This window comes from Lissotriton vulgaris, chromosome 3_1 (assembly GCF_964263255.1).
Source record: "Lissotriton vulgaris chromosome 3_1, aLisVul1.2, whole genome shotgun sequence".
Classification (NCBI taxonomy): domain Eukaryota; kingdom Metazoa; phylum Chordata; class Amphibia; order Caudata; family Salamandridae; genus Lissotriton; species Lissotriton vulgaris.
The window spans coordinates 362,357,888-362,381,783 of record NC_141689.1 but is presented as its reverse complement, the minus strand read 5'-3'; the positions used below and the strand labels follow the sequence as shown (position 1 = coordinate 362,381,783).

Genomic DNA, 23,896 nt, shown 5'->3' with positions numbered 1-23,896 from the left:
GGGCATCTTTTAGAGTGATATTAAGGAGATCCGGGCAGTTGGTTGGTGCTCTTCTAATCTGCAGTTTAGGGAAGTTGCCACCCAGATGAGGAGACCACCCGATGGACGTCCCCTCCCTGAGGCCGGGTAGACAGCAGGGATAGAGTAGGAGGAGTAGCCCACCTTGTGAATGGGCTCCCTGCTCCATGTCTCCTGGAAGATACAAATTGAGTACTCCTCCACAACGGTATTCCAGTCCGGCAGGGCCAGCTTCCTGTCAATTCCAGCCACGTTCCAGCTGAAAATCCTAAAGCCTGGATCCGTTACAGCTGGGACGCGGCCGGGCACGACATCGTGGCAGGCACCCCCCCTGACAGGAACGAGAGATCCATTGCCCTCTCCATTGAAGCCCTGCCCCCCACCAGATTCCCGGGTGACAGATGGGGCTATATGATTTGCTATTGAGGTGGATGGGCTGGTCAACGGTGCAGTAGGATGGGCAACCCCGCCCACTTCATTAGCCCCCAGGGCCACCCCGCAGACGTCATCAAGTCAATGACCTGAAGAGCCCCATTTCAGACCTGACCAAACTGCTTGCGGGCGGAACTGTGGTGCCGCCGGATACTCTACACACCCCATATTGTCATATTTTGTCGCAGCATAGGGAGCGCCGGAGCGGTTCATAACAGGCCGTGGGTAGAAATAAGTTAGATCCACCACATCGATGCCTGAGCTGCCCGCTACTGGATTATGGTTACAGATTGTGTGTGCAACTCTGTGGTCTTTAAAGTTTACTACCACACAAATCTCCTTCTAGACGTTTCTTACCCTGTCCTATCCAGCCTACCCTACGCACTCCAAGTATCAACCCGTCCATGCCAATAGGTAGCGGTTTGTTGGATTTTAGCCAATGCATAGTTTTGTTCTTTAAGGCCTGGTGGCTTTCAAAATCAACATCCTTCAGGGGAGGGACGTTGACAAGAACGGCAACATATGGGTGGCACTCCGGGGGAATATTTACTGGTGGGCACCTGGGAGTTGCTTTCAGCGGTATAGCTGCTGCAGAGCGTACTCCCGTGCGGTTCACAGCGTTTTTAGCCTGGGGAGCTTGGTCGGCACCCCTGCTTTTAGCTGCTCCATGAACCGATCGTTTGGGCTTGGCCACATCCCCACCAACTGGCAACTTAGCATTGCCGGATTTCGTGTTTAGAGCTTTTGGTGTCTCAAGGGAGCTTGAGTGAACCTGGACAGTATGAATACTAGTCCCTGGTTTGGGCACAGTGGGAGCTGTAGAAGCAATGGTTAAGTCCTTGCAGACTGCAGCAGTTGGAGTAATCGTTGTAGTAGGTACAGCCTGTACTACATCGACGGGCACACGCTTACCCATATTCCCTCCCATGCTGTCCTCTCTGGCTCTTAACTGGAGTTTGATAATAGTTTTCATGGAGAAAAAGTTGTCTAGTGTAGTCTGCTCAAACCTGTCCAACCTTTCCCCTAGGCCCATAACCTGATCAATGAGCAGGACTAATAGGGAATTGATCAGGACCTCTATTTGTTCGGGAGATACAGGGTCATACTGGCTTGCTAGTTTATCAGGGGAGTTTAAATGTGACCGCTCATCCTATGGTGTGGTACTCGAAGAAACATGCCCTCCTCCCATCTCAGGATTTGTTGGGGCTGGGCCGCTGCATGACTTAGAGTGGAGAACCCTTGAAACTTGCTTCCTCGGGCGCTTGTGCAGTGTGGTAAGGCTACCCTTACGCGAACTCACAACCCTTTTCCTTTTCCTTTTCCTGCGAGCTGCGGGGTCATGGGCTAAACACTGCAGAGGCAGAGCCTGGGGGGGCCTTGGTGTGGCAGAGGCAGATCTTGACCGATGGTGTGGCACGGGGGATCAGGGATGCATGGACCCAAGCCCACAGGGCTACCAATGAGAGGTGGTGATTGAGCTACTAATCTTTCCAACCTATCAATGCTTGCTCTTATGGCAGCCACCCGTGGTTGCTCAACGGTGTCCGAGAGGAGAGGATAAGGAGCAGGAATAATGGAGGGCGACTGGACCTGCGCTATTGCACCAAGCGAAGAGCGTTTGGCTGGTAGGAGATCCTGTGAGAGACGTCGCTCCAGCATCATAATCTCTTTCTCTATTACAGCAGCTACTCTAGTGATGAATTTATCCATAGTACCTATCATTGTACTCCCACGACCCCTCTCCCCTCCACCCCTTAGTATTTTCCCCGATCGAGTAGACATCGGGTGGACCCTTGGCCAGTGTTCAATCACCTTCGAGACCTGGGGTTTCAGATGATGGGGGTGGCCCAGCCCAGCCGCTGACAGCCCCGCCCTTTGCCTGGGCTTCGCTCGGCGTCCCGCTCGCGTCCCGCTACACGGCTGCTATTCCTTGATAAAGGGACGTTGCGGGCGGGGGGCGTGGTGTCCAGGGGGGGCGGCGGCAATTGCTGGCGATGCGCTGAGCCTCCTGGTCAGTGTAGTCTCTGACGCTGCTCCGCTTGCTCTGCCTCCCGTGAGCTCCTCGTTGTTTCTGGATGGTAGCTCCTCCTCAAAGCACAGAAGACCCGAGTTGCCCCTCGCTGACCACGCGAAGCGGGTGCGGCAAGCGGTGATGGTAGTCAGCGGTAGCCCCTAAGAAGGGGGAAGAGCAAGCCTCGGACGAGAGCCTCGAGTCCCGCACGATATCACCCACAGGTACCTTTAGTTTAAATTTGGTAGACCTGTAAAATATGAATTATTTAAGTCTTACAGGCTATCTGAAATCTCTTTTGAGAAGTAGCTCCATGGAATACGACATCTGCCTCTGTGGGAGAATAAAGAGGCTGGGTGAAATAATACAGTCTGGCTGTGTTTTGGCACCACAACCCTACTTAGGCGGGAACTTAGTGGCTCATTACGATGGCGGGTGGTCATCAGTCCACCCGCCATCATTGCAGTGCTGGGACTGCCGACCAGACGTGCAGCAGTCCCACCACACATGTTAGGATGCGCCCACCATACTGGCGGGCACATCCTGGGCTTTTAACATTGCTGCTGGCTGCAGCACCGTACGCAATGTTAAAAGTGCTTGCACTGCATTTCCCTTCACTACATGGCAGGCACCACGCAGTAGATGCCACTTGGTGCATAGAATGCAGTGGGGTACCATGGGTACCCCCCAGTGCAGCGAAACCCCCTTTCTAAACCCACATCCTTATTTGGTGGATGGTACCTGCTAGGCACCGCCACCATTTTAGTGGCCCTGAACCGTCCTCCAGACATCGGCGAGATTGCTGTTGGCAGTGAAGCGGCAGACGGACTTTGCATCCGCTGCGGTACCCACCACCACCCTAAATTGGCGGTGGGTAATAGGCTTGGTGATGGCAGAAAAACTGCCACCGCCAGCCCGGCGGTGGTGGTCCTTCCGCCATCATAATGACCCCCTTAGAGTATAGTGTCCATCAAAGTATTATTGGTTATTCTGAATTTCCTCCTGTTATCCTGTGTTTCAGACGTTTGGTGAAGAATTTGATGGGATGACAGGAGTTTTATGTTTTATTAGTTTGTTCTGCTTTAAAAGTCCCCTAGATATTTTTAAACCTCTTTTCGTAAACTATGGTATTAAATCAGCTAGAGCAACAACCCAGATGTTATATAGTCCAGTAAATGAAATGATGTGCTGCATACATTTAAATAAATAAAATAAAAAATGATATTAAACCCTAAATCATGAAGGTCAAATATTTTTTTAAATCTTATCAGAGGTACTATTTTAATACCTTTCTCTATAACATATACTACTAAGTTTGCTAGAGCCGCAACCTGGATCAAATATTGTACAGCAAATGAATTGATATGGGGTTCCTCAAGGCTCATCCCTTAGTCCGACACTTTTCAACATCTACGTGTCGGACCTTGCAAATGTCATCAAAGCACATGGGATGAGCCTAACCTCATACGCCGACGACACGCAGCTCGTTCTGGCCATTAAGGATAATGGTCAGGAGGTGGCCGAACGGTTCCAAGCTGGTATGATGGCAATCGGAGAATGGATGGCAGGCAACTGCCTAAAGCTAAACTCCGATAAAACGGAGGTGGTCATCTTTGGCAAGCTCTCACCATCCTGGCCCACAGCCTGGTGGCCATCAACTTTTGGCACCCCACCTTGTCCCGTCTCTAAGGCCAGAAATCTGGGAGTCATGTTTGATGACCAACTCAACTTTATGACTCATGCTAACAAGGTAGCTTCCACGGCCCACTACAAACTCAGGATGATTAGAAAAATCTTGCCTTTTCTACCTGACACGGCCGCCAAGACCCTGGTTACATCACTGGTTCTTACCTCCCTTGATTATTGCAATGGCCTTCTTCTAAACGCACAAAAAAGAGTTACAAAAAAACTACAGACGGTACAAAACGCGGCTGCTCGCCTGTTATCCAAAAAACCCAAATTCACCCCCATCTCAGATACTCTGAGAACCTATCACTGGCTGTCCATCCAAAACAGGATAAAGTTTAAAGCCATGTGTATAGTGTACAAAGTGATGCAGGACCAGGGGCCTCGCTTCCTTAAAGATCAAATAAAACTCTACAATCCAGTCAGAACACTCCGCTCCTCCACACTCAATCAACTGATCACCCCACGCAGCAGAACAGCTACTTGGGGCGACCGTCGTTTTCCGGCCGCAGCCTCTAAAATCTGGAATTCCCTACCTCATCACGTCAAATCCAGCTCATCACTCCTACAGTTTAGGAAACAATTAAAAACTTGGTTATTTGACCAGTAGCCACATCCTCAGCTCACCGTACTTCTCCTTAGGACAGACATTACTGCAGTCTAGCGCCGAGACACCCACGGGTATTTGGTTGCGCTCTAAAAATGCCAGTAAATAAATAAATAAATAAATAAATAAATAAATAAATATGTTGCAAAACGTTTTTATTTTATTTTAATGTAGGAAGATTTGGATTTTGCATGTTATATCACTGTTGATCTCTTTGTAAATCTAAACCTTTAATAAAATCTTGAATCTTGACAGGGATAGTGCTTTATTGTCAATTTTTTTTGTGTAGAATTTGTTGATAGTGTTGCATTTCTCTTTAGATATTGCTGCTTCAGACTTTGATATGATTCATAAAGTCCTTGATTGCTTTAAAGACTTATTTTCTTCTGTGGAGGTTTTGCTGATGATTCAGGTGTTTTAGATAACCTTGGATTTTGCAGTGAGCTTCCTGTGTGGTGCAAGGAAGTTCTTCAGGGATGTGGAGGCTTCCTGGGCTTGTATTAATACTAATACTTCTCCCTCCTCCCGACAGCATGCTTCTGAATTCTTGTGAATACCAATAAGCAAATGACTCCGCATTTGATGAGTATGTTTTGGGTGTGGCTTGCATGTCAGCTCTATCTCAAAGGTGTGATTGAGGTCAAAGAAGAGGGAGTCAATATCGGAAGTTGACATCACAGTTAGAGTTAGATGTTTCAACTAGGTGATTATGCTTTCTTGGAGTCAGTGTTCTTGAAAGACCTGAACAGTTACTTGCATAGTTTTGTTGGACACCTCGGGAGTGATGGGGGGGCAAAGATAATGGCGGTGTGACCAGTTCAAATGAAGAGCTGCAGAGTGTGGCACGTGAGTCTGATCCTGCAGATGAAGTCCGAGGCAGTTCGTAGGGTGATGAGCTGTTTGGGGTGAGCAGTTTCTAGTAGTACATTATGCAATGTTTTCTTCATGGATTTGGTTTTTAAGTTATGTGGGTAGCTGAAGTTACTAAGAAAGATGCTTTTTGAGTAATTGGTTGAAGATGTGTTTCTGGAATCAGAGATCATTGAAACAAGGTGGAGCCAAGCAAGAGAGAGCGGTAAATCAGCAGGAAGGTGGAACCTATCCCACTTGCTACAATGACCTTTCATATCATCTTCATGACTCATGGCTGGCGATATATCCTCTTTATCAGAGTTCTATTATTAACTCTGAGGCTGCAAACAACAAGGTTAACTGAGACAATCAAGGCGGGGAAAGCCAGAAGTAAATGCCAGCAGTAGCCTGAGAACTTAGGGAGCTGAGTGGGAATCTGCAGGGCTGTGGGACCCTAATGGGCTTAAGCAGGAACTGTTATATTCATTCACGCTCCATACATGTTTGCAAAACATGGCAATTTTTAACATTCTATGAACTGATGTTTTTCTCCACTTCTATCATGTCTTTTCTGATTTAGAACTTTTCATGTGTTTCTCGTGTTTTTGTCATTTTATTCAACACCAGATGTGACAATAAAATATGCAAGCACATAAATGGTTAAAAAAAAATGATGACTTCATTTTTTCATTTCACAGCTTGCCCCTATTTTGGATTTGGTGAAGGGTATACCATGTGCCGTGACTAAGCGTCGCAACTTACAGAAAGCTATTAATGAGTACATGGAGAGGTTTGACCCATGCAGATGTGCTCCGTGTCCGAATAATGGTAGACCGGTGCTGCTTGACAAAGAATGCTTGTGTATGTGCCAGTCCGGAACATATGGTGAAAATTGTGAGAAACGAGCTCCGGATTACAATTCAGGTAATCTATTAACACTGTCTGCAAACTATTGTTATTTACAGACTAACAAGATCAAGTAGAGCTAAAATGTGTTTTACTGGTATCACACTTTTTTCAGATACCTGTTTAACAAAAAGTGTTTAAAATGTTTAAAAAAGAGTTAATGGCAGGAGATGGGTTTATGCAGAAACTTTTATAGTGGAAAATAATGTGAAAACACTGGACTTGAACAAAGAATTATGAAAAATACCACACTAAATCAAGAAGTAACGCTTGAATTAAAAAAGAGTGCTTCGGATGAATACCAATGAGAGTGGATGGTCTCAAATTTGCTGCCTCTTAAAACTTTTTTTTAGTTAGATGCGCCTAGGACTATTTGTACAGTCCTCTTTTGATCCCAGTCCCACGCCCCATTCACACTGGCTGAGAAGCAGGCATAACATACACCACACAATACTGCACTGAAATATACCTTAAGTTTGCCAGCACCTATTGTAGAAGGTGGTTACTTCCCCGCACCTTGCAGGCTAGTGGAGAATCACCTTAAAAAAGTGCAGAGCCTTCCACCTGCCATCCTCAATGTATTGAATATTCTACATTTTCGCAGACTATTAAAAACTCACATCTTTCAGTCATAAGTCGGGTGCTTACTCCTACCTTTTCAGCACCAGTACAACTTTGGGGATGTTATGAAATGGACTCAAACCAGATCAACAGCTGGCAAGAAATTGTTATATTCATTAGTTAAAAAATGCCAGAATATTTCTTTAATAGTACGCGGTATGTCCTCCTCAATTTGTCCAAATCATAAAGTCTATCTGGAGAGTTAAGATGCTGATCTGGAGTTTCAAATTGCTTTTAGTCATCCGTCTGTCTTGCCACCAGAAACTTTTGAAGAGTCTGGTGAACTATTATGACCACTGCTGCGCTGTCGAGAACAGTTCTCACCCACATCTTGTTCCGAAAAAGATTTCTGAGCATTTGTGGCATGTTTAGTGGAAACTCAGGCCACCTTCTTCTTTTTAAACTGCACTTTTGTTGTGGAGATTTTTTTTTCTTTTTTTATACTAACGTCCGAGGGGCTTTGTGAGTCCGTCTTTGGTTTCACATACTCCTCCTGTCTGCGATCACCTCGACCCCCTCTCTCTGACCGCCTGCCTGTACAGTCCTGCAAGGAACGAGAAGGACATGTATCAGAATACTGATACCTTTCATTTTATCACAGTCACATAAATTATAACATTTCTAGGAAGGTTCCGGTTGTGGAGATCCAGTCTGAGATTTAGTTCTAGTCTTTAACTTTATTTTTATTTCATAGTTTTTTAGTAGACCCAGGTCTCTAAATGGCAGTTTCGGCCTCTAACTTGACTTTAATTTGTCGCTTATTAGCCTTGGTTCCCAAACTTTCACTACCTATAGAAGTATAGGTCTCAGAACTCATTTTAGGCAGCTCGCGTTCCTGACCGACAGCAGGAACTAAAGTGAGCCATTGGCCGATCGCCAAAGAAGCTGCCTCCGCTCTCATAATACTTAAAATATTTGAGAACACTCTGGCAAGTTGCCAATGAGTTTCTTCCACAAATATAGGGCAGGGACTGATCCATGTTCAGTATGAATCTGTTTACGCACTTCAGGAAAACCTGAAATGGAAGAAGTACCATGAGTAAGAGTGTAGATGCAAGCAAATGCAGTATCCCATATATTTGACACCTCAAATGGAGGAACCATACCAAGTGGAAGATGCATAGTGAGAATTCTAAACTTATTTTGGGTCCTGTACAGGGAAACACTGCCTGAAGCGTATTTGTTTTTGTGCCATCCAAAACGCAATCTTGCTACATTTGGCTGGGACCTTACCAATATATAACAGCATTAATGGTAACTAGGCTAATTGTGGGCATAGTGTCAAGTTTCAAGTTGATTTTTATTTGTTTGATTAATTAAAATCTTACAAAGAAGTACACATTAAAATATCTTCATTAATAAAATTTTTAACAACTTCATACAAATAATAGTGCTAATCTTTTTAAAAGAAGAAGCCTACATAAAATTTTCCCTAAGGCCTTTCGCAATCACAGTTAAAAATTTTACAAAAGCAGCATTCATTAATAGATCGTTCGGGTTTAGACATGCCATTATTGCTTGTCTACAAGTTCTTCTGCCTCGAGCATTAAATAACCGCCTGAGGTTTACTTTCCTTTCTGTTTCTATTGCAGGACACAGACACACCAAGTGCAAAATATCTTCTTGTCCCCCTTTACACAACCTACATATCATATTGCCTTCAGTTGTCTTCTAAGGTGGAAGATGGCACAAACCTGGCCATAGACCAAAGCGTACTCTGATAAATGCTCGCTTACTTTGGACAGACCAGGGAGTTTGAAGGTAATTTTGGACTTGCTTTTTTTGTAGTCCTTTACAATCGGCCATGAGTGCTTTCTTTTTACCAATAGTTCTTTGTCTTTTAGAAGCGATAGATGAATAACCAGTTTATTAATTGCTTTTTTAAAGCTTTCCTGAATGATTGTATTTTCTCAAATTAATGTAATTCCAAATTCTTCTTTAGCTTTATTTAAGTATATCCATGCTTGAAGTTTTTTGTTGACTACTACTTCTTGCCACAATGCTCGAGGCAATTGATTGTCCTGATCATTTTGTATACGGTTCCAAACTTTTAAAGCTTGGCCTTGCCGGGCATATTGCTGATTGTTTATCCCAAACTCCAGCCTTATTTGTGCCTGTGAGGCATTACGTGGTAGGTTGAATACTATTTTGTAGGTTTTTGCCACAGCGTTGTTAAGTAACTCCGCATCCTTGCCGTTTAAGATTTCGGCTCCGTATGTTAAAGCCGGTAATTGTTTAGCACCAATGATTTTTATTAGAGGACCGTATGTCAGTGCAGTTAGATTCTTTTGTATGGATCTAAATGCTGCGACCAAGCTATTTTCTTTCCTTGTGATATCCTTCCATTGGGGGAGAAAGCTTCCACTTTCATTAAATAAGACACCAAGATACCGATAGCTATCAACTTGCTCTAGGTGAGTTTGTCCCAGCATCCATTTGTTTTTTTGTCTTTTTTTCCTTGTGACAACCATTATTTTTGTATTTGCCTCATTTATTATCATTTGGTTATCCTTTGCATACATAAGTGTACGATCAATTAGCCTCTGTAATCCCACTTTTGTGTGACTCAACAACACCACGTCATCTGCATATAGCAAATTCGACATTTGTTTTCCGGCTAGTCTAGGCGGGTGTGAGTTAACTTCATTTAGAGTTTTGGTCAGGTCGGCTACAAATAAGTTAAAAAGGAATGGTGCAAGCACGCAACCCTGCTTAAGGCCGCGTGTCACCGGAATTTTGTTGGATAATGATCGGCCGTCTCCGATCCGCACCTTGACCCAATTTTCAGAATAGAGTAGTTTGATAAGGTTAAGTAGTGAGCCAGGTATTCCATAATCCTCAAGTTTTTTCCATAGAAGAGTTCTATTAACAAGATCGAAGGCCGATCTAAACTCGACAAAACAAAAGTAGAGAGACTGTCTAGCTAAAAGTGCTTTATCCGTTAAAACTGATAAAATTAAAATATTAATTGTGGTTCCTAAGCCTTTAATAAACCCTGTTTGGTTTGGGGGTAATATTTGCCTTTCTTTAACCCAATCCGTCAAAATTAGTAATAAAAGACCCGCAAATAGTTTTGCGTCCGTATCTTGGAGAGTGATCAAACGATAGTTTTCGGGTAGTTGCCAATTACCCTTTTTGTACACAGGAGATATTAATGATCCTCTCCAGGATTCCGGTATTTGCCCTGTTTGAATAACTTCGTTCAAGACCTTTGTCAAATAAGTAGCCCATAGAGCGGGGTCAACTTTATAAAGTGCAAACGGAATTCCGTTGGGTCCTGGCGCTCCAACCTTTTGTCTCTTTATTAAATTGGCTACCTCAGTCTCTGAGAAGTCTTTCACCGGGTCAGTTTCTTGTTCTCTTTCAGTGATCCATGTCCGAATGTCATCCTGAGAGTGAGACTCTACTTCCACATATAAGGTCTTTTTGAGGAATCTTACCCAGTCCTCTTCCATTATTGGCGAAGCTATCACGTGTTTATTCGGCCTGTTTATTTCATTCATTCTCTGGTATTTGGTTGCGGGCATAGCTAACTGCACTGGACCAGCCTGGAGAACTCTTGCTGGGGCACTGTTTGATGACTGCATTATGAATTACATCCAACTTCAATACAGCCTAAGCAAATGATTTAAGAGAGGAAGTGTCTTTGCCTATGTTAAGTTATTTGCATGTGAAAATGGCATATCTAGCCAGGTCACCCCGTCATTACTGAGAGGGCCCAGTCTTACATTCTGATGGGTATGTGTGATGTTACTCGAATGTTAACAGGATTTCTAAATACTCATACGCTCTACATGCAGCCGGAACTGTAGCCTCAGTATATATGTGAAATGTCTGTGAATTTGCATTAACTGCAGGAAAATTACCAGAGGAATAAAAATATTTGCATTATATGCTTCATGAGCCTCAACCATGAATGTATCAACTCCGCCGCCATTAGCGAGCCCATATCTATTCATAATAGAGGGACTGAGTCTTCCTAAATCATCCGTAAATGTTGGTGCAGCTAGCTCACAGTAGCACATCAAGACTCCTAAATCTCCAGAGTTCAAATGTTTATTGAAAAGATCAAATCTTTTTAAGTAAAACATGAACTGCGATTTTTTAGATATTTGAGACACATCATTGTTATAAGCATTATTAGAATGGCAAAAAACACAAACAATACAACCATGTTAATTGTTCCTAATATTACTCCAATCTATCACTAGTACTCCTACACTAGCGAGTGCATCGAGAGAGTACCCTACTGCCAGACCCTGTTGAAATTGTAATTGCATTTGTATAGCACTTACTACCCCTGACGAGGCGTCCAAGCGCTTTTCGGCAAGTAGCATACTACTCCGGGACCCATAGAGGATTAGTGGTAATTAGTATAGTGAAAAATGCAGTACATATTAAGTGATGGATATGTTAGTCCGTTATTTGGATTCGGAAGAAAAGCAGAAGGATAGAGGAGGAAAATGGTTTGTATTAATATAGCGCTTCGTACCCCTGATGGGGTGTTGAAGTGCTTTTTTTGGTGAGTAGCACGCTACACAAAACCCCATAAAGGATTAGTGATGAATTAGTATGATGAAATATGAAAGTAATTTGAATGGTGCATATTAGTCAGTTATTTGGAGTGAGAAGGATAGCGGAGGGGTAGAAGGGGTTTGCATTCATATAGCACCTGTTACCCCCCCTTTTTTTTCTTTTATAAAGTCTTCAATTGTGGGTGTTGACAATCGGCGGGTCCGGTTGTTCATAAGTCACAATGTGGAAAGGAAGCAAATAGAAAAATGTGTTTCATGAACCAATGTATATGGGGTGCCCTAAAAGCTTCTGTTTGTGCCCACGGACCCTCCGTTTCAGTTAAGCTACCTTTGGACGTTTTTAAGTCCAAAAACGTTCAAACAACTTCCAAAAAGAGAAACCAGAAGGTAAAACAATTGTAAATCTGACCTCCCCTCAATGTCTCACTCAACTCCAATAAACCACTCACTGTCCAACGTGCACTTTCACAACCCCCAGTGACTGCTCCGGCGTCCATGCTGCTGTATGAAATGAAAAGCACAAGGCTGAGGAATTTGACCTCACTGCCCAATTATGGAGTTCTATTTTTTTTATAATCATGAAAACATGTACTCTCAAAATTCTAGGCTTCGGAATGTTTAGTATTCCTAAATAAGAAAGGGCTTGGAGCACTTTTCTTGTTGCTATTAAAAAATGCTTGATGCTAAGAATAACATTTAAAAAATAACAATCTTTCTTAGGCGCTGCATCCAAACGTGGAAGGACAGCCTGTCGGAGCGCAGAAACACCAACTCTCACGCCGCTTTTTAAGAAGAAATGCAACATGTAAAACATTTTGAACAACACTGAACAGTTAGAGTTGAGAGCTAAAACACTGACCATCATATCTCTATAAAGGAAAAAGAATGCTCTGATTCAGTTATTTGATCTAACCTACAAGTAAACTGTTTATAGCTTAAAATACACACTTAAACGGTATGTGATTGCTAATATGTATATTCGCCAGAATGTTTTTGAATACAATGAAGCACTATGCTTATGACGATTTGCTCAATAACTTGTTTTAAACTTGTAAAGCGCTCAAACGCTTGAAACGGCCCGGTCACCGCTAGGGAAAACTACAAATAAATGCTCTCTCTACAGTATTTGTGATAATTTCGGTGTGAAGTGCCGCTCATCGACTTCAAAATGGACGCTGCTTAAATAATAAAACACCGGCCTTATCTCATTCTGCCAGAAGCACAGAAAAACATCTTTACTTAGTTGTCTGTGAGCACAAAATAAAGCAAGAACATCACGTTCTAGTATGTGCCCCTGAAACTAACAGTGCAAACTTCAGAACAGCAAAGTCTAACCATAAGAAATGCATGCTTGGCATTTTGTTATGCATGTGAAAAACATGTTCAAACCACCATTTCATAAAGATGCTAAGTTTAAAAGGGAAAACTAAAATGAAGACTAAATGTAAGCCATTTAACAGAGTGGAGTGGCACAGAGTGGAGGGTTGTGGATGGCGTAGAGAGTCGTGGACTAGCGTAGAGTTTTGTGGAGTGGCGTAGAGTGGAGTGTCATAGAGTGGAGTTTCACGAAGTGGAGTAGAATGGAGTGGAGTGTCATAGAGTGGTGTAGAGTGGCATAGAGTGGAGTGTCATATAGTAGGATAGAGTGTCATGGAGTGTTTTGGATCGAGTAGAGTGGAAGTACATAGAGTGCAGGAGCAATGAGTTCAGTAGAGTGTCATACAGTGGAATGGAGTGTCATAAAGTGTAATGGCATAGTATGTCGTAGAGTGAAGGGAGACAGAGTGGGGTAGAGTGGGGTAGAGTAGAGTGTCATGGAGTAGAGTGGAGTAAAGTGGCATGGGGGAGTAGCATATAGTGGAGTATAGTGTCATGAAGTATCATAGAATAGAGTGGCATAATATGTCATGAAGTGGCCTAGAGTGTCATGGAGTGGCATAGAGTGGACTACGGTAGAGTAGAGTAGAGTGGAGTGCTGTGGCGTAGAGTGTTGTGGAGTGGAGTAGAGTACAGTGGTGTACAGTGGCATGGAGTGTTGCGGATGGATTAAAGTAGAATGGAAAGACGTAGAGTGGAGGGGTGAGGAGTGGATAGAGTGCCAGAAAGCGGAGTGGCGTAGAGTGGTGTAGAGTGTCAGAGTGGAGTGGCATAGTGTATTGTGAAGCGTTGTGGAGTGTTGAGTGGTGTACAGTGGAGTAGAGTACAGTACAGTAGAGTGGAGTGTTGTGGAGTGGCGTAGAATGGTTTGGAGTGGATTGAAGTGGAGAGGCGGATGGTGTAGAATGACGTGGAGTATTGTGGAGGGTTGTGGAGGGAGTAGTGTGGAATAGAGTGCTCTACAGGGGAGTCATTTAGAGTGGAGCAGAATGTCATAGAGTTAAGTGGATTGTCATAGAATGGAGTGGCATAGAGTGAGTGGCATAGAGTGGAGTAGAGTATTTTACAGTGGAGTTAAGTTGCATGGAGTGAAGTAGAGGAAGTTGTGTACAGTGGAGTAGAGTTTTTATGAAGGAGAGTGGGGTAGATTGTCGTGGAGTGGCATAGAATGGAGTAGAGCATGGGTACTCATAGTACGGCCCGCGGGCCGGTGGCGGCCCGGCAAGCCTTCCTTGGCGGCCCGCGGACCTTGCAAACATCGTACCCATATATTTTTTTTTTAAAAGAGTGTCTGCTGCGGCGCGACTCTGAGCGTCTCTGCTGCTCTGTGGGGGCAGGGCGATTCTCGCATAGCCAGAGTGGAGCTGCAGGGGCCTAAGATGAGGTAAAATACAACAACGCCTCATTAGCATGCAAATGGCCTTTAATGACCTGTGAAGTGCTTGGCTGTGTGTGTGTGTGTGCGCCTGGAAGCTGTCTCAGCCCAGGCTGACACACAGGCAGGGTGATATGACAGAGGGTGACAGGGAGAGGGAGAGAGGGAGTGAGGGAGGGGGAGAGCAAGGGAGAGAGGGAGGGAGACGGGGAGTGAGACAGAGAGTGAGAGGGAGGGAGACGGGTAGGGGAAGTGAGGGGGAGTGAGAGAGGGGGAGAGTGAGAGAGGGAGGGAGGGAGAGAGGGGGGAGTGAGTGAGAGAGGGACTGAGAGACAGACAGAGGGAAGGAGACAGAGAGAGACAGACAGACAGAGGGAGGGAGACAGAGAGAGACCGAAAGACAGACGGAGGGAGACAGAGGGAGGGATGGAGAGAGGGAGAGAGGGAGCGAGGGAGTGGGGGAGAGGGAGGGAGTGAGAGAGCGAGAGAGCGAGGGAGAAAGTGAGGGAGAGAGGGAGGGAGCGAGGGAGGGAGAGAGAGAGGGAGCGAGAGTGAGAGGAGTGAGAGAGTGATCGGAGTGAGAGAGTGAGAGGAGTGAGAGAGTGAGAGGAGTGAGAGAGTGAGAGGAGTGAGAGAGAGAGGAGTGAGATGATTGAGAGTGAGAGGAGTGAGAGTGAGAGGAGTGAGAGAGAGAGGGAGGGAGGGAGGGAGAGAGGGAGGAAGAGAGGGTGTGGGAGAGGGAGTGAGGAAGCAAGGGAGAGAGGTAGGGAGGGAGGGAGGGAGCAAGGGAGAGAGAGAGAGAGGGAGGGAGTGAGGGAGAGAGAGAGAGAGGGAGTGAGAGGAGTGAGACAGAGAAAGGGAGGGAGTGAGAGAGAGAGGGGAGTGAGAGAGAGAGAGAGAGAGGGAGTGAGAGACAGACAGAGGGAGGGAGAGGGAAGGAGCGAGGGAGCGAGAGAGGGAGGAAGCGAGGGAGAGAGGGAACAATGGAGTGAGAGAGAGGGAGTGAGGGAGTGAGAGGGAGTGAGGGAGAGAGGGAGAGAGGGAGGGAGAGAGAGAGAGGGAGCGAGGGAGAGAGAGAGAGAGAGGGAGCGAGACAGGGAGCGAGGGAGGGAGAGAGGGAGCGAGATAGGGAGGGAGAGAGGGAGGGAGAGAGAGAGAGCGAGAGAGGGAGTGAGTGAGGGAGGGAGGGAGAGAGATGTGTGTATGCCGGGTCTGGTGGCTCAGTGGACGAAGGCATCCGCTGCAGGGACCTGTGATCAACCTCATGGTCATAGTTTTTTGTTGTTGATCTAGCCCGCACCCTCCCCCTCTGACCCCGCCCCCACCGGTGCGGCCCTCGGCCACAAACCACACTGTAAATTTGGCCCCCGAGAGAAAGTTTGTGAGTACCCATGGAGTAGAGTGTCACATAAAATGGAGTGGCATAGATTTGAGTGTCAGTTGAGCGAAGTTTTATGGAATTGAGTATAGTAAAGTGTCATAGAGGGGTGTGTTGTGGAGTGGAGTGGCATAGAGTGGAGTAGCATAGATAGGAGTGGCGAATATAGTCGCAGACTGGAGTAGGCTAGAGTTGAGTAGCATAGAGTGGAGTGTCATAGCGGACTAGAGTGGAGTAGTGTGTCAAAGAGTGAAATAAAGTGGTGTGGAGTGGCATAGAGGGAGTTGCATTGAGTGTCGTAGGGTGGAGTAGAGTGCCATAGAGTGTCACAGAGTGAACCTGAACCTTAAAAATTGATCCAGCGATAGTAGCCCCGACTCAGGGTCCCTAGACCCAACTACAAAGGCAATAATTCATTTATTTGAGTGCTGTTATGCCCCAAACACTCCTTGAAGCTACACCTCAGCTCATATGATAGGACCTCATCAATAAATAACTCTAAACCTTTATTCTATTATGTGACTCACTATTTTCCAACACTTCCAACAGTTTTATAATACTGGAAATAACATAATTGTGTAACATATGATAAATGAAAAGCTTTTATGGTGAATGTTAAGTATCATTACAACAATTAAAATACTTACGAATGTTTATAGAAAGAATGAAATCTTCGATTTTTGCCCTTGGCAGAATAAGCCTCTTTGCTTGCATGTGAATGATTGCTTTTTCAGTCTATAAGGAAAGGCAGAATTTCAAGATGGCTACTTTATTAGCATTAGTAACCCATCATGAGCATACCTGGGGATAGTGCGCCCGCAATGTACCAATTGCTACCTCCACATTGTGGCGAGAAACACCATACAGCTCAACACTCCATCCCATTCAGCAGCAAGAAAGAGGAGACAGAGACCCAGGTGTGTGTTCTACCAAGACGTATCCATTTAATCTATTAAAATTTGACCAAGGAATGGAAGGCAGTTGCATACATCAGCGATATGGAAATCAAGCAAATGCATCACACAGATACACTGACAATTGAAAATATGTATGATCAAAATACATTCCGCCATGACTCAGCAGTGGTATACAGTTCAATACTGAGGATCAACTCCCCCAGTTGCAAGCTCCTACAAATGGTTGCATTGCAGACAGCAAAGCATCTTCCATTTACATTCCCCAAAGTGGCCGGCACCTCGAGCCAACAATTTCTGTTCTCTACCAAGAATCAGAGGTAAATAACGCCATCAACATTCACTTGTACAAGTTCTTCACTTGACTAGGTGAGGACTGACAACAAATTAATAAAAATACACACAACACCAGGGAACTGCATAACGCGCCATCCATGCCAGGGCACCTGTGGCCTGGCCAGCCTTCAAGCAAAGTCCCCATCAATAATCAATCCCAGGCAACCCAGAGTAGGACTGAAAGCTCCAGTAGCACCAGCAGGACAGTCCCCGCTCCAGCCAGACCCATACCCAGATACACATTACTCCACCATGGGGGCAAACCAGAAAAAATAGCCATATTTGTCGGGTATCCGACCTTCAAGGAGAAGAGGTTACTGGCGACTCGCCCCCCCCCTGCGCGCAAGCACTTACCTGGAGATTGCCCCCATGCCTCATTTGTTTCCAAGTTGCAGAGCCACTGAGCAATAAATGAATAACCCCGGCTATGGTCAGCTTCCCTTTTGTTTCAGAAATTTTATTAAAAGACACCCAGGTGCAGGCTATGCTGCTGGGATGTTTGAGGATTGGTATCTCCATTTAGCCAATTTCGTGCAGACGAAAGAGAATGTGGGCCTCCCCGCGGCTTGTCATTAATGAAGAGGTGTATTAAGATACATGCATAAATACTCTATTGGTATAGCCTGTCATCCCCAAGACCTCTCAGCGCAAGTGCTGCATGACCCACTAGCTCCAAAGTGTTGCGATTAAGCCCCTTTTGTGAAATATACGAATTTTATGTCCTATAAGATATGCTTCGTTCTAGATCTGAATGAAAAAAAGTTTCCATGGAGCAGGTATTCTGCCCCTGCACTTAAAAGCCAAGTTACCTTATCTTGTATTTTGTTTAAGCCATCAGCCAGTGGTAAAAACAAAGGGCCTCATAAGGATGGCGGTAAATCGCATCCTCCGGTCCGGCGGTAGCCACCGTCAGCCCGGAGGATGCGGATTCACCACCGCGGCCACAGGAAACACCCACCGCCAGATTAGGATGGCGGTGGGATGGTCGTGGGAACAGCGGTGGACGGCAGGTCCGTCCGCCGCTGATCCGCGGGTTGTTGGGCGCTATTTGGTGGCGGTGTCTGCAAGACACCGTCAGCCAAATTAGGATATGTGTTGGAACATGCTTTTCCGCTGCGGCTTTTCTGCTGTGGGAAAGCATGTGGAACTTTGCTTCTGGGGGCCCCTTGCGGGCCCCCAGGGTGGAGGGGAGTGGGGGTGCACATGGGGGTTACCTATGGTACCCCCCAGCATTTACATGCACAAAGTGGCAGGCACCGCGAGGTGCCTGTCGCTTTGTGCATGTAAATGTAAAACATGCATTTTTAACCTTGCGGCGGGTGCTGCTTCAAGCAGCACCAGCCGCAAGGTTAAAGATACAGGATGTGACCGCCAGGGTGTCGGTCACATGCCAATTGCACCGGAGGGACCGCCGCTGCCCCTGCGGACGGTTCCTCCACCTCGGGGATGGCGGACGGACGCAGGTCCGTCCGCCATCCTAATGAGCCCCTAAGTGTAGGAGTACCCAAAGGCTTTGTTTATGGCATATTGCATTTTAGTAATAAATGTAAGGCGCAGACTTTGGTTTTATTTGTGGCGGACAAGTGTTTACTCATTTTTAGTCTTTGATATAATCTACGAACCTCCTCCTTTGTTTATTGATTGACGTATTTTTACATTTTCAACTAGTGCATTACTGCTGATGAAGGGATCCATTAGTCCGAGCAACTTGTCCCTGCTGGGGCACAGTAGAGCTAGCAGGTCAGGACCACCGGCAGGTCAGTTCCCCCCTTCAACTAGCACCATACCCCTAGCACCTCTCTGTAAAAGGGTTTTGATAATAACTTCAAGGATACTGCAGCATTTGAGTACCATTTGTAAGGCAAAACCCAGTAAGCTGCTTAGTGCATTGTCCCTGCTGGGGAACATCGTGACAATTTGGCCATAACCCAGGAAAAATCATAGGCAACAGAGGTAAGCGCTAGAAGGCCAGGACCTCCAACAAGTCAGTTCCCCACCCCCTCTAACCTGGCCCCATACCTAATCAATTCTGTTGGATGACCACCATCAAATCAAATCAAATCAAAAAGGCTTTATTCGATTTTAGGTTTAAAATCAAAAAAGCATACAGACAAATAATACAATACATTTTAAAAAACACATTTTAAAATAAATCTCATAATGGCTTTAAATTGCACAGTTAAAAGATTAAGCATGCTTTACACAACCTTTAGGCAACGTTGTAGGTAACAGTGTTCTGAAAGATTTAGTAATTACAATACATAAAACTGTTGTACGACGGTTTGGGACAATTAAAAGCCACTGAAAAACTACTGCCATTACTTAAATGGGTTGTTGTCAATGCCCCGGGGACTAGGGGAAAGCATGTAGGACGTATTAGGGTAAAAGTCATGTAGATTCCAGGTAGAAATAAGTCCATCGCCATTTTGAGATAGCCATGTCTGCATGTATGGCACAATGTGTCTGCTCCTAAATCGTATCAGGATCAAATCGCCCAAGATGTCTTTTTTAAGGGGTCCAAGCCAGCCCACCCTCCGGACACTTATTATTTGGCCATCAAGATGGTAGGGCAAAGGTCTGTTTTAGATAGCCAGAACTTGACCTTGTTCATAAGTTCATGTTGTCTCTCAGCTTTACCTTTTGTTAGTTCAGGGACTCCCGAGAGAACAATTACAAAAGGCGCTGCTTCTGGAGGTAAGTGTATATGGGTGGTGCGCACATGTTTAGATGGAATGTGACGTGCTGTTGTCAATTTCGGGGGGGCTTTGGGATTGATAGGCAACAAGGAGGTGGGAGTTGGCAATTGAGTAGGCACCGCTTCATAAGGAGTGATCAGATTAGGTAGGTTTGAAAGAGCGGTTGTCGGCGGGCATTGAGTTGTTACAACGTGGGTTGAGGATTTCAGGAGAGATTCAATAGAGTTCTCCAACCCCGTCAGCTTCTCCCCCAACGTAGTGATTTTGTCCATCAAGGGGTGTATTAAAGATTTAATCAGATGCTCGATCATAGTCAGAAGAGCCTGATGGGAGGATGGTGATAAGTCGTTCAGGTTAACAACAGGTGGCGGAATAAAGGACGAATTACTTAAAGGTGGTATAGGACTTAGAGAAGGTTTGTCAAGTTTTTGTGTTTTAGGAAGACTCCCGTTGTCTTTGTCCCCATCGATCTTCCTTTTGGCAGGTGTAACCCTGGGAGGTATTTTATGGGTATCAGGAAAGGATTTCAGCTCCCTTGGACATGGTGATAAGCTGCAGCATTTTAACGTGGGGGAAAGTGCTGCTGGAACGTACTTAACCTTACACAGGCTGTTTAAGTCATCCAGCCATGGAAAACTAGATGGAGAATGTGCAAATATATCATCCGGGATTTTATCGGACATCTCCCCTGTTTTGGGCTTAGGCATAGTTAAAGAAAGTACAAGTCGGAAATTTACCTCTGAACAGACAAAGGGGGTGGCCCATCCCCGTCCTCCTCAGTCCGATGAGGGCCGTAGAGGGCCCGCCCTTTGCCCGGGCTTAGCCCCGGGCGCCGACCCGCGCGCGATCCCGCGACGCGGGGACTGTTGTCCTTTTGATGCGCCTCCTGGCGCGCTGATCCCATGTCTGGCGAGAAGCTGGGGCGTCTGGGGAATGTAGTTTCCACCCCTCGCGCTCCGGCCGCTGTTGTACTTGCGGCGGCGAGGGGGAAACTGGCAGGGAGAGTTGACCCCCGGTGCAGGTAAGCCTTTCAATGTCCCCGATGCTGCTTGCTGGCCCCCCTATGATTTTTGGACAATCTCATAACTATAATATTGATTCAAGGTATAATATGCTAAAGTTTGTGATATTGACTACCACCCATTAAGGAAGAGCAGAACCAGTCAAGCAACTAATATTTTCTGCCCCCAAAAGTTTATATAAAGTAGTGACCTGCGGGCCTGTTCCCAGCACTGGGATAACGTTCTTCCCATATGTGTTCAAGTATGACAGATACTCCTAGGGGACTCATTGCAAATCCAGTGAAATATATGTATTGGAATGTTTGTCCTAAGAAAAGAGTGCATAATAGAAACTTGTCAGTTTGAGTATGGTAAAACGCAATGGAGCTCGTGATCATGGTAGGAGGGGCTGATGCCCTTGCTTAGCCTGGCACGTGGATTGTTGCTAGCCCTTACCAATCCTCACTGAACTGGTACAGTGACTGTGCACTTGGAAAACTGGGGCATTGCCTAAGAAGTAACAAAGCCAGCTACAATCTCCACTTGTAAAGTAGATGCCTTGACAGTTCTTAAAAGTTAACCTCCTTTCCCTCCTGTATGTACTCGATAGGTCACAGTACACTTTGCTCTGGCTGCTACCCTGAAGCCAACAGGGTCTAGGAAATTGTGGATTCCTACCAGCGAACCTGTGGGACTGCTTGGCTACGAATGTTGAAGCCTTAAATACCCCAGCACTAATGGCTGAAAAATAGGAACAGTATAGCTACCGCAACTTTCAGTGTTGTGGTACACCACAATACGTCTGCTCGTGCACAAAGAGACCTATTATGTCTGTGATCCTAAAATACGTCCCCTAAAAAATCCTTCACCCTTTTGGATGAAGTTCCACTTTAGTTGTTTTATTTATTTATTTATTTTATTTATTTATTTATTTGAGAATAATTTCACCAGAACATTCTGTGCAGTCTATTCAAATTCTACTCACAACTAGTTTGATGCCCCCTTACTCATCTGCTTGCTAGGACCCCTTAACGAGGATAAGTAGAAAAGTAAGTCACGTTGCCAAACTGTTAGTCCGTTGTGCCAGGTGGGTCAAAGCCCAATTTATGCTGTTTTGCTTGGGTTAAAATCCCTACTATTAAATAATGGCTCTTTGTGCATGCAAGGTTTCCCGGCCATGCTTTCTATGATAGCCTGAATGCCACCTGTACTGTCGCAGTCCTCCAAACGAACCAATGTACCTGCTTAGCCGGGAGAATACCAAGTCTTGGATAAAAGAATAGGATATATTTATCTTACTAAGCATTTCCTGATTCCAGCGGCTGCCCTCAAACTGATTGCCTAGATCATTATCTCTGGGCTGAGAGTAAGCTTCTGCAAGAGTTTTGAATTAGACTTGTGCTTCCACCAACCTGCCTCCACCCCTCAGCCAATGTAAAATTATTAAGCTCCCTTCTGTCTCTTTGAGATATCCCGGTGTTTGATTCCCCAAATTAGGTCATCTGTTCGGTACCAAGAGTTGAAGTGGTATAGTGCATATTTATATATGAAATTGAAAGAGAGCCAGTGAAATATTGGCATCCAGCTAATCCATTGAATAAATTAGTGAGGTATCTTTTGACCCACATTGGCCTGCTATAAGCTATCTATGCAGCGAGGTACAGAGTTGAGGCCCCTCTAGCTCCAGCTGTAAACAGCATTTTCACTCTTCATCTGCCCTTCTTTGATCATAATGGTATAATGGTCACCACTTTTACAGAAATAGGTTTGTCACCTGTTCGGGTCCCGGTGCCACAGCACCTGTTTCACTAGTAATAGATTCATCCCTGATAATAGCCATTGTTGCCCCACGAAACACTGGGACTGAATTTTGGGCAGACCTCCATGCCCTGTGTAACCCATGTACTGAGTTCCCAATTGTCTGGTCTAAGATGTTGGAGTCTGTACAATATAAACAGAGGGTAGTGGTGGCACAGGAAATCGCACCTCAAAACAGGAAAAATGTGATGTGGGTAACGTAGTGTTATTTTGTATTCTATTGATCATAGGTCTCGGTGCCAATCAAGGTAACAAAGCACAACACTACCTGGGGTGTTGGTGCACGAAAATCTATTCAGATTTTCGTGTTGAAGTTAGAAATGGCCAGTTGTACCTCTGCACTCCCAATATTCATCTCTTCATTTGTATCTATTTTCAATACATTATTCTTACAAACAATACAGACAACTTAAATCATTGGAGAAACTATTTTGCAGAAAGTAGCAACAATAAAAGTGCCATTGAAACAGTGCCTGCTATCCCCTGACTCAATTTCCCACCTTGATGAATCATAGTAAACGTTAATAATATACGTTGTCTTTAAGCGCATTCCATTTACAGACCCACTGCAGCCTAAAGAACATTGGTTGCCCCTGCTGGACTCTGATTTGTGGTCAGAATATTTTGTGGGCACCCATGGAGCTTACTTAGCTATCCCACCCATAGTGAGAATGTGTAGAACTGGAACTCTACACAGCTAGTGTGTCTGACTCCGCCACAAAACTCCCATGACTGAACAATATTCTGAAAGCAAGTACCGGTACTGGAGTTACCCATGTTTGTTATAGCATACGTGTCTTCCAGGTGTATGGTTGTGTTGTTGAAGAACTTTCTGCTCCCACCCCACTAGGCGCCATCGTCTGAGTTGCCACTACTGTGCTGAATTCTGTTCATCCCCTCCAAAATGTTGCCGGACCAATTGTCTGCACACACTGCCTTTATCTTGGGGAATTGTTCCTCCGGACCATGGATGGCACAAACAAATAAGAGAGACTTGTCATGCATATACCACGATTTATAGTTTTGTCACAGAATGACTTTAAAACAGTTCGCAACAATACATTTTAGGTGTCAGCCAGCCTCAAAATATTAGTAAAATAAATGCACTATAACACATAAACTACATATTAGCCTTAAGTCAGAGTTTCTTTACCATTGTTACTTTCAGTGTCAATCCAGTAATTGGTGTCTGAAATCAGGCTATTGGTTGTGGGGGACAGAAACTCCACTCAGCCAACAACCACATTCCTTGTTAGGGTGAGCCACAAAAGTCACTAAAATAATTTGTGCTTAACCCTCCAAAGTTCGGCACAAAGCAGTCAGGCTTAACTTA

The 23,896-nt window shown here is 45.1% G+C and overlaps 1 protein-coding gene across 1 annotated transcript in view; it reads left to right on the top strand.

Annotated features, from left to right (window-relative positions):
• The window catches only part of LOC147726456 (complement component C6-like), a 563,575-nt gene that overhangs the window by 376,053 nt on the left and 163,626 nt on the right, over window positions 1–23,896 (top strand). Inside the window, exon 11 of the mRNA XM_086960580.1 lies at window positions 6,305–6,530. Coding sequence (XP_086816706.1) covers window positions 6,305–6,530 — 226 coding nt within the window. The remainder of the gene's footprint in view (window positions 1–6,304; window positions 6,531–23,896) is intronic.